The following is a 16,394-nucleotide window of genomic DNA, read 5'->3' on the forward strand; positions in this document are numbered from 1 at the left end:
AGTTATCTCTGCGACGGAATGGTTTGTGGAGCCATGTTACAAAAAAGAAACCAGCACCAATACCAATACGTACACTGAGGCAGATAAAAGGCCAACTGAAAAATGCAATTCTTTACGTAAGACAAAAGCCTACTGATCCATGATAATGTGCCCACACCGTTTCAGTGGAACCCACTCACAATTCCAAGTGTAGTGTGTTAAAAAAAAACAAAGAAACATAACATCATAAAACAAGCCTCAAGTAAACAGCCTGACAATATTCCCGGCACATTTCAAGTGCAACCAAAAGCTTCCCGCGGCTGTGTTTCATCACATATGGAGAGAATCACATTCCTCCTCCTGTAATATGGGAAGACCTTTTAACACCTGGAAGGGCATGAGGTCTCCACCTCTCTGCAGAGAGAACATCAATAACACCTGACTCGTCTCATAAGCTGGTATTACTTCCTACGAACATCTTTGGCTCCGCTGGGTACTCAAGCAGTCAGTCATTGCACATTGACAAACATGCAGCCGCCTCCTAGATATGTTCTTTTAATAATATGCGGGCAAGTGCATGACTCCTGGTAGTGCAATTCAGGGCTTTTCTGGCTCAAATCAAGGCAGGGGTGGTACCATCCTGACCATGCGCCATGATGTGCATATTCTGTAAAGGGACTCACTTTCTTTTACAGGAAACATACTTGACGTTAAGAGTTCCAATAAGAATGTGACTTTTATGTTAAAGCATTGTTAAAACTTGCATAGTAAAATGATGGACTCATAGCTTGTGTGGTGGGGCCATTTGTTTGAGAGAGACAGATTATTTTGAAGCAGCCCTCAAGCGCTCAGTGGTCCATGTCCACCTGTGCTACAATAGCACGTTGCAGTGTCCATTGTTGAGAAAAAAAGGTGAAATTTTTGAAACTATCTATCCATCTATCCATTTTCTGATCCGCTTATCCTAACAAGGGCCGCGGGGCGTGCTGCTGCCCTTCCCAGCCGTCTTCGGGTAGTAGGCGGGGTACACCCTGAACTGATTGCCAATTACAGAGCGCACACAGATGAACAACTATTCGTGTTTACACTCCCACCTACACGGACCATTTAAAATGTTCTATCAACCTGCTATGCATGTTTTTGGAATGTGGGAGGAAAACAAAGTACCCGGAGAAAACCAACGCAGACATAGGAAGAACATGCAAAACCACACAGGAAAGCGGAGCCGGAATTGAACCCTGCACCTCTGCACTGTTAGGCGGGCATGCGAACCAGTCGACCCTCGTGCCGCCGGTTACTTTTCAACCTCACTCAAAAGTTTAAATTAACGAGGGCCATTTCACTCATGGGATTGTTTCATTGATATTCTCAGCCGAAGTCCCGAAAGGGGAATGTTTATGAAATGTTCATCAAGTTAATACAACTGCATTCGGTAAATTTACATTCCGTGACATGCTTACTGATACGGGCTCAAAATGTAATACAAAGAATAAATGAGGCCTCAAAATTCAGCAACGTGCTGCAGTTTCTGCCCTTGCTCATAGGGTGTGAAGTGTACTTATCATTTCACAGTAGGTAAAATCAGTGTGGGGACAACCAACTTTTTACAAGTCTTCAAGTGCGGAGCGCAGCATCATAAAAATAAATGTCAGACAAATCTTTCACTCAAATGACTCGAAGGACCTCGTGCCAGATGCTGTAACCATCAACGTCTTACACAAGCAGATAGAGATTAATGAGGTAAGTTTGAATTCATCAGAGTAGAACATTCAAACGCATGCGTACGTGTTAATGAAACATGTCTACTTTATATCCAACTACAGTAGAAACAAACTCAGCCAATTAACATGAAAAGCACTCCCACACAAACTGTTACTGCCTCTTTTGTTTCATTTTACACCACTGTGTTGTGACCACGAGTACGAGGTGTCCAGGGAGGCATATGAATACATTTCTTTGATTGAATTTGAACACCCAATTTAAACTCACACACAATTTTTAACAAATGACCGTAAAACACTATTTTCAAATCAACTTAGCCCCAATATTTAAACCAAAGAAGAAGTGAAATAAAGAATGTGTAGAGAAAGCGGCTGGAAGCTATGTGACTTTCCATTAAAATTAATGGAATGACTTGAATGAATCCAAAAGAAAGTACAGCCCGCTTTTTGTTTTTGAAAACATATAAACACAGCAAAGTGAAAGTAAGGCGAGTAAAAACACTCCCTTGCAATGATCCAGTGCTGCAGGTTCGAGCGGTTAACTGGATGACGAAACATGATGTCAACAAGTTCACCCAGTTTGTGTGCATAACTAGAACACAGCCCATAAAGACCATATGGACAGCAAACACGTTGGGTCTGGATTACTGTAGATGGCTCTCTGCTGGTCACTGCTCAGTAGTATAATCCATTATGCCACCATTGCAGGAAGAACAAGTGAGCAGCCCCTCCTCAATTATATTAACCAGATGCTCAGCTCTACCGGGGGAATGATGCAGTACGGTGCATGTCTTGCAAAGCCTTTATCAGCAAAGCGTGAACCCAATGGGGGAACAACATTGGAGCTGTCATATTCGGAGGAGGGTGTGGGTAAAATGGATGCCTGAGGCCTTAATGCAGGGGTGGGCAATTATTTTCCCGGGGGGGGGGGGGGGGGGGGGGTTCGGGAGAAGCCGAAAGTATTGTGGAGGGCCGGGCCAAAAGTTCGAAATGGAAAATAAAGAAGATAGCACAATGTCTCTGTATGCTAGTAATAATGTACAAGGATGTGTACTGAGCCCCCTGTTGTTCACGCTCTACGCATTTGACTGCTCTCCGACTCTTATTAGCGGAAGGTTTTTAACATGATAACAGTCAAACCATTCTAGGAAATGTTCATTTACTCGAGCCACAAGCAATTCACTCTGAGCATGAAAATTGCCAGAATCTGACTGAGTAAGAATGGCTTTCTTGTTTTTCAAAGTCCCGTAGATTTGAGTCTTTCCGACTCCAGGCGTCTCCTGAATGTTTCGTACTTTGTTACCCGCTTCATTTAATCAGATACATATCACTTTCCCTTTCATGGTCATTAATCTCTCCCTCTTTCTTCGTCTTCCCCTCCCTCCCTGTGCTCTGCAACTTGAAGTAACTGCGCCACCTGGTGTTTAAATACCTGTCATTTACATGTCCATATGAAATGAATGCAATCAAACCTTAATTGTGCACCAATCTTCGGAGGGGCGGATTAAAAAGACCAACGGGTCGGATCCGGCCCGCGGGTCGTAGTTTGCCCACCCCTGTACTAGATGAACACCGCAAGCAAGTGAAAGCTTTTTGCCAACATTCAGCACAATAGCTTTATATCATTGGTCATCAGTCCAATGGGAAAAGCTCACCATAAGCTTACAAAACCAGCAAGGTTATCGAGCAATGTTTTTTCCATTGAAACGTGTACAGCAGGGAAAGGCAAAATATTGATCATATCTGATCACGAAGCACATTGAAAGGGGGCTTACCTTAGCCTTGACCAGACGTTTTGCAGTCTTAATCTTGGCCTCGCAGAAAGCCCCTCGGTACTTGGCACTCACATCAGTCCCTACTGTCAAGTAAGGGGGCTCCTCCAGAGTCTGACACAAGAAAGAAAACAACACAGAAGAATTAGTCAATCCAATGCCAACCATTTAATATTCACTTTAGTGACAGGTGTATTCACACAGAAAGGCACACATGCATGCTTTGCTTCATCAAGGGTAGCAACACAAAACCCACCCCAGCTCGGCGATTCATCTGTGGAAAATGCAAACCATCTGTTGTGGGTATTTGAAAAGAAGCCACTGAGGAAGCAAGTAAAAAGGCCACTACATTTCTGCTCTGAGTCTACAAAGGGAGAAGCTCATTGTAAAGCGACCCACTCGCATTCAGTCATCACTACATGATTATCTCCTACACTGAAAGGTCGATGCAGAGAAAACACAGAGTGGGTGAAGGAAGATGATGCTTTTGGACACCACTGTTTGGCAGGCGGGCTGAACAGTGAGTGATAGACGGCCATGGACTTCCCCACTCTTTCTGAGAGCTTTTAATGTTTAGAATCTCCTATTGCTACTGTGCAAATAAGCACTCTGCCTAGAAAGCAACACGGAGATATAAATATATCTATAAATGAATCTGCATTGATGTACTGTGGATTTGTCACTGTAATATTATTGGACATAAATTATTGAGCTGTCTGTTCGGCGGTGCGCATCCTATCTGCTATACGCAGTAAGTCTTGATATAGTTTTAGTTTATTGGAACCTGGGGAGCTCTTATTAAGGGAGGAGTTGCAGGTCTAACGAAACAAGAGCTGAAAAAGCCTGGGGAATAAGGAAACGATAATTGTATGTACCTGTATAGTCAAAGTAGTTTCACATAAAGGGATGTTTTGGTGGATCATTGAAGCTACTGGGGTAGCAAGACCAAGACCCCCACAAAGCGGGCCCCCTCACAACATTTGCAGGGTAGATTCTCATGCGGCACAAGGCTCAACTGAATTGAGAAAGGAACCGAACAACTCATGAAATAATCCAATTCAGTTTGTTCGTTTGAACGAGTCGTTCGTGAGGAACGCAGCACCGATGCGCTCACGCGAAAGACAAAATGAAAAAGGCAATCAGGTGGGCCATTCATATTTTTAGTGCACCCGCGCACCCCTGAATATAAGCCATATTTAGTTTGAGGGTGTGCATATTTATGTAACCAGGTTAGTTTTGAAAAACCGACACGGGTACAGATATTAATAAATGGAAATGTACTTAAAATTAAAACGACAAGAATAAAAAAAATGCTTTTGAATTGTGGTTTAACAATTATTTTGAAAAAAAAGCTAACAAAGAACTGAAGAACTTTCATGAATCTGAGGTTGTTGCGACATTTTTCTTTGGAGTGATGGGCAGGCGATTATACCTGCTAGGGACATAAGGATGTTTTACAAACAGGTAAGGAGGGCCTGCTCTGTCCTGGTCTGCCCGCTGGACTCAACTGACACAATAGTGACAAAAGGATGGTGGCAAAGCTGTCAACCGTGCGGGACAATCCTAAACACTTCCTCCAGGACATTGACAGCACTGCATGCACAGATTCTTCAGCGACAGATTTTTACACTTGCACTGAGAGATTCCACTGCGACTTATTGCGTGCAGCTGTCAGAGTCCACAACCGAAACATTGGGGAGTTGGATCGACTCGATTGGATAGGCTGAATTGTTGATGGACTAACAATAGTTGAGTTTTTTATTTTGTGTGCTGTGCGTCTTATACGAGCGTCTTCTCTTGCATGTTTTTTTTTTCTGCATCCACTATTGCTGCTGAGATGATGCGAAATTCTACAGTGTAGGACTAATAAAATGTTGTTTGATCTTTGAACGCGCATGGATAAAATCAATCGTACTCCTAGAAAAGAGTGAAAACAACTTGGCAATAGAAACATGTTAAATGAAGGTGTGTCCATTAATTAGCATCGCATTTGTCTTTGAACTTGCACCAATTTCATCTGCCTATTTAAGGTGTCATGTTTGCTGCTTGGTGACAAGCCGTGTACCACGCTGAACACAGATCACAAAAGCTAAGGAGAGTTGTCGCAGGAAATTAGAATGCAAACATTGTTGGCAATCATGTTAAAGGAAAGGCTACGAGAACATCTTCAGCAGCTTGATGTTCCTGCGACGACAGTCGCGCACATTGGTCTGATGCTTGAAGTCCACTGGACTCTAGCCAACCTTCCAGGATGTGCCACAAGAGGAAAATGAACAATGACAAATTCAATAGGTGAATAATATGAATTGTAAACACAAGAGCCCAGTAGAAAAACTCCATTTAAAAAAAAACTAAATGTGAACTCCAAGGTCAAGGTCCCAGATCGCACCATTTATCATTTTTAAAGCCAAAATTGACTTTGTGAGAGAGTCAACCAGGAAGGGCATCAACGTTGGAAGGAAATCATAAAAAAGCAAGACTGCAATTTGCAAAAAATGTGTATTGACAAGCCACCCACAAAGCTTCTGGGAGAAAGTCCTTTGGGCACATGAAACAAAACTGCCTTGTTTATGTTCTGGCAATCTCAAGACTATTATACTGTATATCAGCATTTTGAGGAGTGATGTGCTGCTTAGTGCATGCATGCCATGGATCTTCCAACATAGGATGGACCCATAACATACAGCTATAAATACCCAAGAATGGCTTAAAGCAAAAGAAAAACGTTGACCATTCTGACGTGGGCTTCGATGAACCCTGATATAATTACCATTGGACATCTGTAGTAGGAGCTGAAACGTGGCATCTTCCAGACGGATATAACTGGAGCATTTGCTCAAGACATGTGGGTCAAAGTATCCGTTTATGCGTCTCATTAACAGAAACGGAGATTCTGTTATTGTGACAGGGATTGCCTCACAAAGTTGTGCAACTAATTATTCAGTTCAAGGGTACCATCTTTTTTGTCCAGGCACGTTTGATTAGTTTCTTTGTTTTATGACTTTCTTGAACCACAATTCAAAATCAATGTTTAAGTTTCATTGGCTATTTTTCAGAGGGGTTTCCCCCCCTTTATTACTACTTTTGTTAATTTGAAGTTATTTCTGTGAGTTTTACTTTCATTGGTAGTACGATACCAATGTTAGAAAATTATTTATCTTGGTCTCATTTGTTTCAATTACAAAAACACATTACCCAAAAAATGCAATTAGGACTTCACTACAAATACGGTGCACTTAATCAGTCGCCACGCCAACGACTGGGTGTTAACACATTTGTGCTCGAATAAGCACAATCTCAACTTTTCTACAGAGAGAAACGAGGAACTGTCCAAGCAATAAAAGAGCAAACAAGTAAAATGTGTGCTGGTTTTCTACATTTTGTGAAGAAAAAAAAACATTCTTTTGTGAAGCTATTTCCATATTTTAAGTAAGGCTTCAAATCATTTTATTTTTGTTCCAAAATTGTTTTACAGTTGAACTGCTGTTTTTTTTTTTTTTTAAACTTCATCACGAGAGAATAAATACACCAATTGTCATTCATATCTTCCATTTGTGGTCATCTGTGATTCGACTGACATACTGATATTGTTTCAGGATCTTTAACAAGGTACTAGTGGCGGGTTTAGTAACGAGTCAGAATTCGGGTGGTGTGACAAGTACAGAGGTGAAGTTGATCCATTTCGAGTGAGTGGGCAACCGAACTCGCAATTTGACCTTGACATCACTAAGCACAAGTGACATGCAGAAACCGTCGACAAAAATAGATCGGGTGAAATACCCGATGAATTAAATCTTAATTCCGCTGAATGTGTTTGATTGAGAATATCATACAGTAAAGGGGGATTAGACACATAGACATGTTCTTCTCTGTTGTCCTATTATTTTAGCTGCAGGTTGTCAGGCAAAAAGCTCTTGTCTCTGTAGATACTTTCACAACAAGTTGTCACCTTTCAAAGCTGTGGGCTAAGGTGAAACAATGAAGCGGGACCAATTTGCAACTCACCACGTCAATACTATTATCCATGTTCATGCTGAAAGAAATCTTTGGTATAAATTGCTCAGATTGGCCTTTTAACTGACAACTCATGAGTAATGCATTTAAAATATATGTAGAGACTGTAAAAATTGAGAGTGAGTTGATTTGAACTCTGATTTCACTTGTATGTTCTCATTCGGTGCAGAGTGGCTGCTATGAGGTTAGATTGTGTTTCCAATAGAGAAGACAGAGTGACAATATTTACATGTGCATATTAATTAGATTATTTGCATACACTATTGGCAAAAGGTGTGAGATTTTCACCTTTGAGGGAAATATCAGGGTGACCTAATATTTATTGCAATGTTTTTTAACCTCTTAGTTTTGAACAAACATGTCCAACTATCACATCCATTTGTGCCACTTTCTAAATACATCCAACATTTGCTTCAAAAGAATCATTTCTTTCAGTGCAATTCACCCGTTAGTGGATGATTGTCAACCACTGGTTTAATAGCGTGATAATTGTGAGCTCTGCCAGCAGTTACAATCATCTCATTCATTGAATATTTGCTTAATAAGCGCATGCTGAATATAACCACACTGCTTCGGTTAGCCAAAGCTTTGATTTGTGCTATGCTAGTTAATTATTTATCCGACCTGAATTCTGATGGCAGCGGACCCTGAAATTCAGAAAAAAATGAAAATAACGACCAGTCCAGGCCAAAAAAAACTCCCTCTAAAACACCCACCTTTAGCAGCAAAAAAAGAAAAAAATGTTTACAGGTTAATGGGATGCATCTCCTCTGTTAAGGAGACCACAAAGCACACACAATGGCAGAGCGTAATGAGGTACCCTCTTTGAAAGCACTTCAGTGCCTTTTACCCTCATCGTTCAACTAAACATCTGTCCTTCATTACATGACAGTGGAAATTTGCTCTTGGTAGTTCACTCCCTTGTCAGCTACGAGTGTAACACAAAGCCTGTCAAAAGCCATCAATTACACACCAAGTCTCTAGTCCAATTTGTTGTATTGAGTTGTACTATCACTATTCATCACTAGATGGCAAACATGGCTTAGTTGCGGTTGCACAGGGATTTGGGGCTCTACACATCTGCCCGACGTCAGTAGTTTGGGAATTTGACCGGGCGCCTGTGCGCTTTCGGCTTGTGTAGGGCACAACGTCGGAGCCGTTGTCGGGGTATCGCGTGGGTGTTTCTGGCGGGGCTATCTTGACAACTGATCACTCTGACTGCCTGTTAACTCACAAACCAGTGTAAGGAATGAGAAGTGAAAGTGCCGAAACTAAACGAACAGCGAAAAAGAAATGTAGGAAGAAGGAACGCACAGGTTTGCAGACTTTGTACTTCATATACATCGGATTGCATGCAGACTGATGACAAATAGGATCATTAGATCATCACCGCATCCGTTTTGTTGTTGAATGTTTTAATACAACTTCAAAACCAACAGTTGGTCCCAGTGTTAACAGTTGCTCTTAGTGTCTCATTGCCTCTGCCACTTCTTGTTTTATCATAAAGCTGCTTTCTCCTGTGGGTTGAGTCTATCTTTTGGTATACTGGTCCAAGTAAGTGTTAACTACTTAACCCAATTATGCTGTCTGTGTGACGAGAGTTACTGCACCGTATTGATGCCGTAAACCTGTTACACCCTGCATACTAAAGTCAGAGTCATGCAAACAGCTACCAAACACTCAAAGCTTCTGGTATTTTACCAGTGATGTGGAAAACAACCTGCAGGCACACAGGCTTGATTAAACACATCCTCATGAAACCTAGCATGAGGTGTTCAAAAACACCTGAGAGTGACATGGAAACTAAAGCCTGCAGGGGAAAAGAATGCATAGTGTACCCTTGTTTAAATCACATTTGTGACTAAATAAATTGTAATGATTGAAAGGGAAATCAGGCCATTTGTAGTCGTAGTATTAATAGTCATAACAGGTCACGAGAAATAACTTTAAGATGCTTGTCTGATTTACAAACACAGGCATTTGTAATTGCATCTTTTCAGAATTTAATCCTGTCATTGCAGACAATGCTTCTGCAACATACGGCAGCCTCGGAAAATCATTCCCTCATTCCCCTGAGAAGAAATACTGTATGATGGATCCTGGCAACAGCAAAATGAGTGTAGTTACTTGTCAGTAGTGATTCTCATAGCGCGAATATTTAATAAGCACCTACGTGGAAATGAGTTGCTGCTTTTCATATCATCTCTAGATAAAACTGACTTCATTTGCCTTTCGTAATGAAAAGCTAAATATGATCTAATTGCATGAGCCGGGAGGAGTTCCACCTGTTCGTGCGGACTGTTAGCGTAAGGGCCAGATTACAAATACCCAAGCGATCAACTCCACTAATATAAATAATCCTTCTCATCTCTCTCTCCCTCTGTCTCATTCAAGAATGTTTGCAGTTGTCTTGACTTTAACATGACTCATCACTTTGCACATTCTTTTGTCTATCACACGTTCTCTCATCACAGACAAGCCGACACGGGATCTCGTGTATCAAAATGGTAGTCAATCCACATCACCACTCTTCGGTGAAGGCACATTGGATGACTTTAAATGTTAAAGTGTATTTTTGTAAAATGGCATGTTGACAATTATTGTGTTCATGTTATCATCATAATCCAATCAGCAATATTTACGGATAAAGAAGTGATGTCACACTGATCAGATTATGAACGAATGTAAAATAATATAATGCAGCACACCAGATGGTTTAACAAAATAATTTACTTCAGACCTCAAGCTTTTCCTTGGCGTTGACAGATATATGCTAAGCATAGGATTTTTTTTTTAAACTCACATTTGGTTGCAGACAGAGGGAATCTGGCGTGTTTAATGGAGAACTTGCCCAGGTCTTCATTTTGGATACAGAAGATTAGGACTTTGATGGATTTGAGAATGAGGTTTGATCAAAAAATAATGTGACATTGTTAAATACTTCAATACAGTACAACTGAACTCAGTTTGGCGCTAGCTGCCTTTTTAGAAACGTATACCAGCATGCATGTTTGCTACCGTATTTTGTTAATTTACCATACGTTTTACCATGCCTGAGTCCAATAATACAATGAGTCTTGTGTTGAATACAGAAACAACACCTGTAACTGCCTTTTAATACGGTGCGCCGTATGGTCGTGAAAATACGGTGCCATTACCTTCTCAGATATCTCTCTCCAATAAAAGATGATTTGATACGCATCTCGATATATTTGACAGTGGAATGACTGATTTAGTTTGATTGGATGCATTCACATCTTTTAAATCACAAAACAATTTTCTGATTCAAATGTTTTTTTTTTTTTGTTGCACACATGCGTTTTAGAGTCATCAATGGAAAAGAAAAAGCAAATATTTTCAAAAGTAGGCTTCTGAGACTGGACAAAAATGTTGCAGTTACTACCACAACACCATGTGAGACCTCAAAACATTCTAGGAATTATCAGAAGAATAACGGCTTACACAATGCAACACACTCAGCACTCAGAATGTATCTTTGTCTGAATGGTTAGAATAAGAATAAGAAAACCTTTATTCGTCTCACAATGGAAAAATTCCCAATTTACAGGAGCAAAGTTATGAAAGGAAGAAAGTAGAAGAACAAAACGTACAGGAGCTGCTGGAAAGGCAGCCACTCTCGCGGCACCATCTTGAAGTCATAACAACAAAATAATACAACACAACACATAAGACACAGACAAGTCATTCAATCTTAACCAGTTTTCTGCATACTCTTTGTTGTTTGAAGCAGTTATAGATGAAAGAGGAGAGGAAGTGTCCTTTCACCAGTGGATCAGGGACGTCATGCTGAAAATGTGCACACGTCTTCTACAAACTAAGTTTTGAAAGCAAACAAGAACCTGTAGTGTTCATTGATGAAAAAAAGAGATTGGCTCCCATGTAAATCCGCTTCAATTCCAAACCACGTTAGCTAGTGAGAGGTTAGAGCAGAGGTGTCCAAACTTTTTGCCAAGGGGGCCGGATTTTATGTGGTAAAATGTCAGGGGGGCCGACCTTGGCTGACATTCTTTACATTGAACAACAATATTGTTCAACAAATTTTAGTAAGCCAGTCTGTTTCACGTTTCCATTTTTATTTTAATTTCAACAATCTTAAGAATTTCTTTTGGTTCATTTGAAACAGATATATCACATGCAACTGCTTATTCACTTGACTTTTTCTTAAACAGAAGTGTCCTGAGTGCAAATTGATTGATTTGAAACATAAAATGTATCACCATGACTTTTCAATAGTCACAAAACCTTTGACTCGAACAACAGGGAAATGAACAAGCAATGCACATATCCACAACTGCAAGGATCATTTGAAATATGACATATCAGTCAATATGTAAGTTGAAGGGTTCGCAGGTTTTAAATGGATTGCTCTACGTTTAGAATGGGCAAAAAGGAGAGGACGACTTCGTTTGAACACAGCTCTTTCTCTTTTTTTATTTTTCTCTCCTCAACCACTCCCCGCTAACGCTCCAACCAACACTCCGCCTTCCGGTAACGACCCGCCTTCCTGTTTTTCTTCTCCAATCACATGTAAGCAACCTAAGAATATTTTAGGACGTATTAAACAGAGTATAATTAAGGTAACTAACATAAAAGAATATACTGCATGAATATAAAATGATAATAATTAACAATTTAACAAAAGCTTACAAATATAAACACGGAGTGATGTCTTGTTAACTCGTGAGTGATGCCCTCTAGTGTCTAAATGCTATTACTCATTTAGTGAATGCTATTACTCATTTAGCCACTAGAGGGAAGCAGTACTCTATGAAACATCACTCACCAGTCTACGAGACCTCAGTCAATGCAACACGTGTTCCATTGCGCCCAACCTGCGGGCCAGACGGCACTGATTTTATGACAGGGGCCGAGGGCCGGATGAAATTCGACCGCGGGCCGGATTTGGCCCCCGGGCCGGACTTTGGACATGCCTGGGTTAGAGTGACCTGAAATACCACAGGGAGATGCATTTACATTCCCATGTTGTTTCAAGGTAGTAGAGCAGCTCAGATTGGTGAGATGGGGCAAAACCAAAGCAATATTCGACCAATGTCTAATACAGACGACAAATGGTCAGCTTCTCAGATGTTTACAGTGCGGGGAAGGGAGAGAGTGTTTAAGTTCTGAATAATAAGTAAACAGCACATCCTCATTTCGTATCGCCTAACTCTCAAAAAGGAATTATACCATGTCCAGATGTAATGCACACAGGTATTAGCTGCAAAAAAAGTCCTGTGGCGCATGCATGATAGTCTTGTATTTAAAAAAAGAATTACAATTTAATTCGGCATTCTCTGCCTGAATGGTGCTTTTCATTGCAGCATTACATCAACGTTAACTGAAGCTGAGGGTGGCTGTCATGCACAAAATAATCACTTTCAGTAACGTCAACACTTGAGGTCTCCAAGGGAGAACCAAGCTTTAGTGCAATCCTGAAGCATCTTCCAACGAGAGAAAACGGTTGCCTCCAAACAAAAATCACCAACTACTGGCTTGGCATGCATACCACACGACATCCGTCAGGTTTGGGGATTTGTGTGTATAAATTATTTGTGTGTTTATGCGTGCACGCGTGTTGCATCAGAGCCTTGTTTAGCTCATACTGAGTGTTATCCATCCAGCTATTATCCAAATAACTTTTTCCTCAGGGGGGTCATGGGCATGCTGAAGCGTATCCCAGCTGTCTTTGGGCAGCAGGCAGTATACATCCTGAACTGGTCGTCAGCCAATCGCAGGGCAAACAGACAAACAAACTTTCACACTCACAATCACACCTGGGGACATTAAAGAGTGTTCAATTAACTTACCAGGCATGATTTTGGAATGTAGGAAGAAATCAGAGAACCCAGACAAACCCACGCAGTTACGAGGAGAACATGCAAAGTCCACACAGGAAGACCAGAACCCAGACTCGAACCCTGGACCTCTTCACTGAGAGCCGGACGTGTTAAGCTGTTGGCCACCGTGCCATCGACTCAGAGTTAACAATGTTAAAATGTACCGGTAATTTAATAACTGACAGTTCAGTTCATTTGGGACTTGGGCTTGGAAAACCAGTACTGTACTGGTTTATCACATATCAAGTCCCACCGCAGACAAAAGGAAATTGCAGGTAGTTGTGAAAACACTAGTCTGCTCCCTGACAATGTGCCTCTGAGCAAGACACCGAAACAATAATCAAGCCTAGCGCATAACTCTGACATCTCTCTTTACGTGGTTCTCTGTGGTGTGCAACAAAAATATACAGACGGATAAATAAAATATTCCCATTGGGGGTTAAATTTATCCATCCTCCCAATCTCTTGTATCCTCATTAGGATCAAAAGGGAGCCTTTCACAGCTGACTTTAGGCGAGAGGTGGGGGACACCATGGATTGGTTACCAATCTATCACAGGGCAGGGGTAGCAACATCACAGTGTGACTCTGAAACTTCCACTGTAACAACACGAGTGCACAAGGCCTGGTTGTCCAGTAGTTAAGATGCACAAGAAAAGGATGAGAATACAATCACATACATCCAAAGTGAAAGAAACATGCGAGAAAAAGTTAGAAGGGCCTACCTTCATCTCTCTACGAGTCCTTTAAGTGACCAGTGTAGCGGATCCGAGGCTGTAAGAAATGTCAAACGATGTTAGTTAAGCATAACAATTTCAGCGAGTTTTGTGATGACGTCACACCTGCCGGGCTAAAACCTAGGCAGCATGCAAACACACTAACACCTCGCGTGCACGTCTTTCTCAGATTTGCGTTTGCACTCGGTTCGGTTTCAAATACAGAAAATGGGAGGGCGTTAGTGACCGGACCACATTACCCCCCCCCCCCACCCATCCTTCTACATTACTATGTTGCTGCTGCAATTTAAGTCGTGGCAGGCTGATCACTCTCGTACCTAAAGCTGTTTATGTAATGCGCGCGCGCGGGTTTGTGTGTGTGTGTGTGTGTGCGTGGTGGGGGCGTGTGTGTTATAGTCCGTCAATTTGCGTTGTGGTAGCGAAAGGTACACATAACCTACTCGTCTGCACAAATGCAACAACAATGTAGTACAGTACTGTAGTTTGAGTCAAACAAACAGACACATTCATAGACACGCACACCCTCTTTTGCTCTCTCACTCTCGCTAAGGCTGGCTCGCACGCACACACACGCACCGCACACACGGTGGGGGCAGCTTACAGTCTGCCTGCACCGTACCGACTCGCAACACCAGAGGAGCGGATGACGCCATTTCTGTGGCTGACAGTAGCATAGAGCCACAGCGCTTCATTTGGACGTGGTCTCAAGCAGCGCATCCAATCACCCGATCTTATCAGGCCGAGCCATTGAACACAAAGATGAAGAATGACGCTTTCGAATGCCAAGTGCTCCGTTGGTGGTTCGCGTTTTTCCTCCGACGACTCGGGAAGAGTGCAGACGCTCGATGGCGAAAACAGAGCCCGAATAACACTCGCTTGTCGCCGAGCCGAACGTTTACAGACGTGTCATTTGAAAAAGAGACGCGAAAGGTGTCAAGTTGGTCTAAGTGCGGACGGCCAGGCATCTAATTAAAAAGTGACTTTCGGGGAATGAGCTGCTTTTATCGATAGGTCTGCACAGTGCGCACAACTCGCCGCTGACAAAGGAATAAGACCGACAAACGGTTCGCAACAAGGTCAGCCTCATAACGACTTGACAGAGTAGTAAGCGCCAAAAACATTCATGTCGTATTGTTCGATGAAGAACCGATAACACGGAGTCAGTCATCCGCCCCAGACAAGCAGCTCAGAGGACCCGATACAAGTGAGTGAGTGACCGGCCAGCACGCATAACCGGAGCAACGAATGTCTCTAAAGAATGTCGAGTCCGCTTTATCAAAAATACCACCAAGGGCACACAACACGTCGAATGAGAAAAATACCAATGGGGAAACACATCATTGTGCATCTATGAGCACGGCTGGTGTGGGAGTTTCGTTTCTCTTTCCATACAAGCTGGGCCATTATGTCCCGACTTAGTAAGAACTGGTGTGGCACTTAATCCACTGCAATTGACAGTTCGCCACGATGAAAAAAAAAGACGTTTAATCACTGCATCGACGCCAAGATTCGTCCACAGTGTTGTGTAAAATCACTTTGACGCCTATGAGACTGCACTCGACGACGAGGATTCCTCCGCTCAACAACACAAACGCTGGTTGCTCCCCCCCAGCAGGATTGGAACTATTCAACCCCGGAGGAACCGTTTGACTTGCCATAAGGTTGTTGTTTACCGCATAACTTTGCGATCGATCTGATCCGAGTTGTTTTTCGGTCATTAGCTCGGTGGATTCATTCATTCCCTTCTGGATTGTGCAAAGACATCCCGCATCACCAGTGAACAAGTTAGCGAACACGAAATCTGGCTGATTGAGAAGCAGCGCAGCGAGCTAGTAAAAGATGTTCAAAATAGCGATGGCTTTTGTCGAACAACAGCAAGCTTACCTGCGCTGTCAAGTTGAGAATCGCGTCCGTTTTTCGACGAAAGTGTGCTAGTAATCCAAAGGAACATTTAAATAGTGACTCGGGGAGGTTTAACCGTCGCTCGTCGGTCCCAGGTTGATGTTGAACACGGCTAGATAAAGTCGTTTTCGCAGAGCACTGCTGTTTGCCTTGTTGAAGAGCTTCTCCAGCCTGCCTCTTTCTCAAATCCCCCCTCCCCTTCTGAGTATGATTGACGGGGACGTTGATAACGCCCTGTCATTTCTGCGCAATCCAATTGGACAAAAACGCCTTAGGAAACGCCTTACTTCTCAACGATTGGTTTATAATGGAGAAAAAAAATGTCCTTGGCAATCCATACAAAATAAACGTACCTACTGGTTACTTGACAGAATACAGAAATTAAAGAACTACAACCCCCAGGTTTATATTT

General features: G+C 42.1%; 1 protein-coding gene across 4 annotated transcripts in view; it reads right to left on the reverse strand.

Moving 5' to 3' along the window:
* Nucleotides 1-16,183, reverse strand: part of arid4b (AT-rich interaction domain 4B) — a 35,844-nt gene extending 19,661 nt beyond the window's left edge. For 2 of the 4 annotated variants that reach the window (XM_052081290.1, XM_052081291.1), the window contains exons 1-3: nucleotides 15,965-16,183; nucleotides 14,069-14,117; nucleotides 3,476-3,586 (exon numbers count right to left, since the gene is read on the reverse strand). In XM_052081290.1, the coding sequence (XP_051937250.1) occupies nucleotides 3,476-3,586; nucleotides 14,069-14,074 (117 nt within the window). In that variant the 5' untranslated portion in view covers nucleotides 14,075-14,117; nucleotides 15,965-16,183. The remainder of the gene's footprint in view (nucleotides 1-3,475; nucleotides 3,587-14,068; nucleotides 14,118-15,964) is intronic. The other 2 variants (XM_052081292.1, XM_052081289.1) reach the window with 1 other exon arrangement.
* Nucleotides 16,184-16,394: the final 211 nt, after the last annotated feature.

This window comes from Hippocampus zosterae, chromosome 11 (assembly GCF_025434085.1).
Source record: "Hippocampus zosterae strain Florida chromosome 11, ASM2543408v3, whole genome shotgun sequence".
Classification (NCBI taxonomy): domain Eukaryota; kingdom Metazoa; phylum Chordata; class Actinopteri; order Syngnathiformes; family Syngnathidae; genus Hippocampus; species Hippocampus zosterae.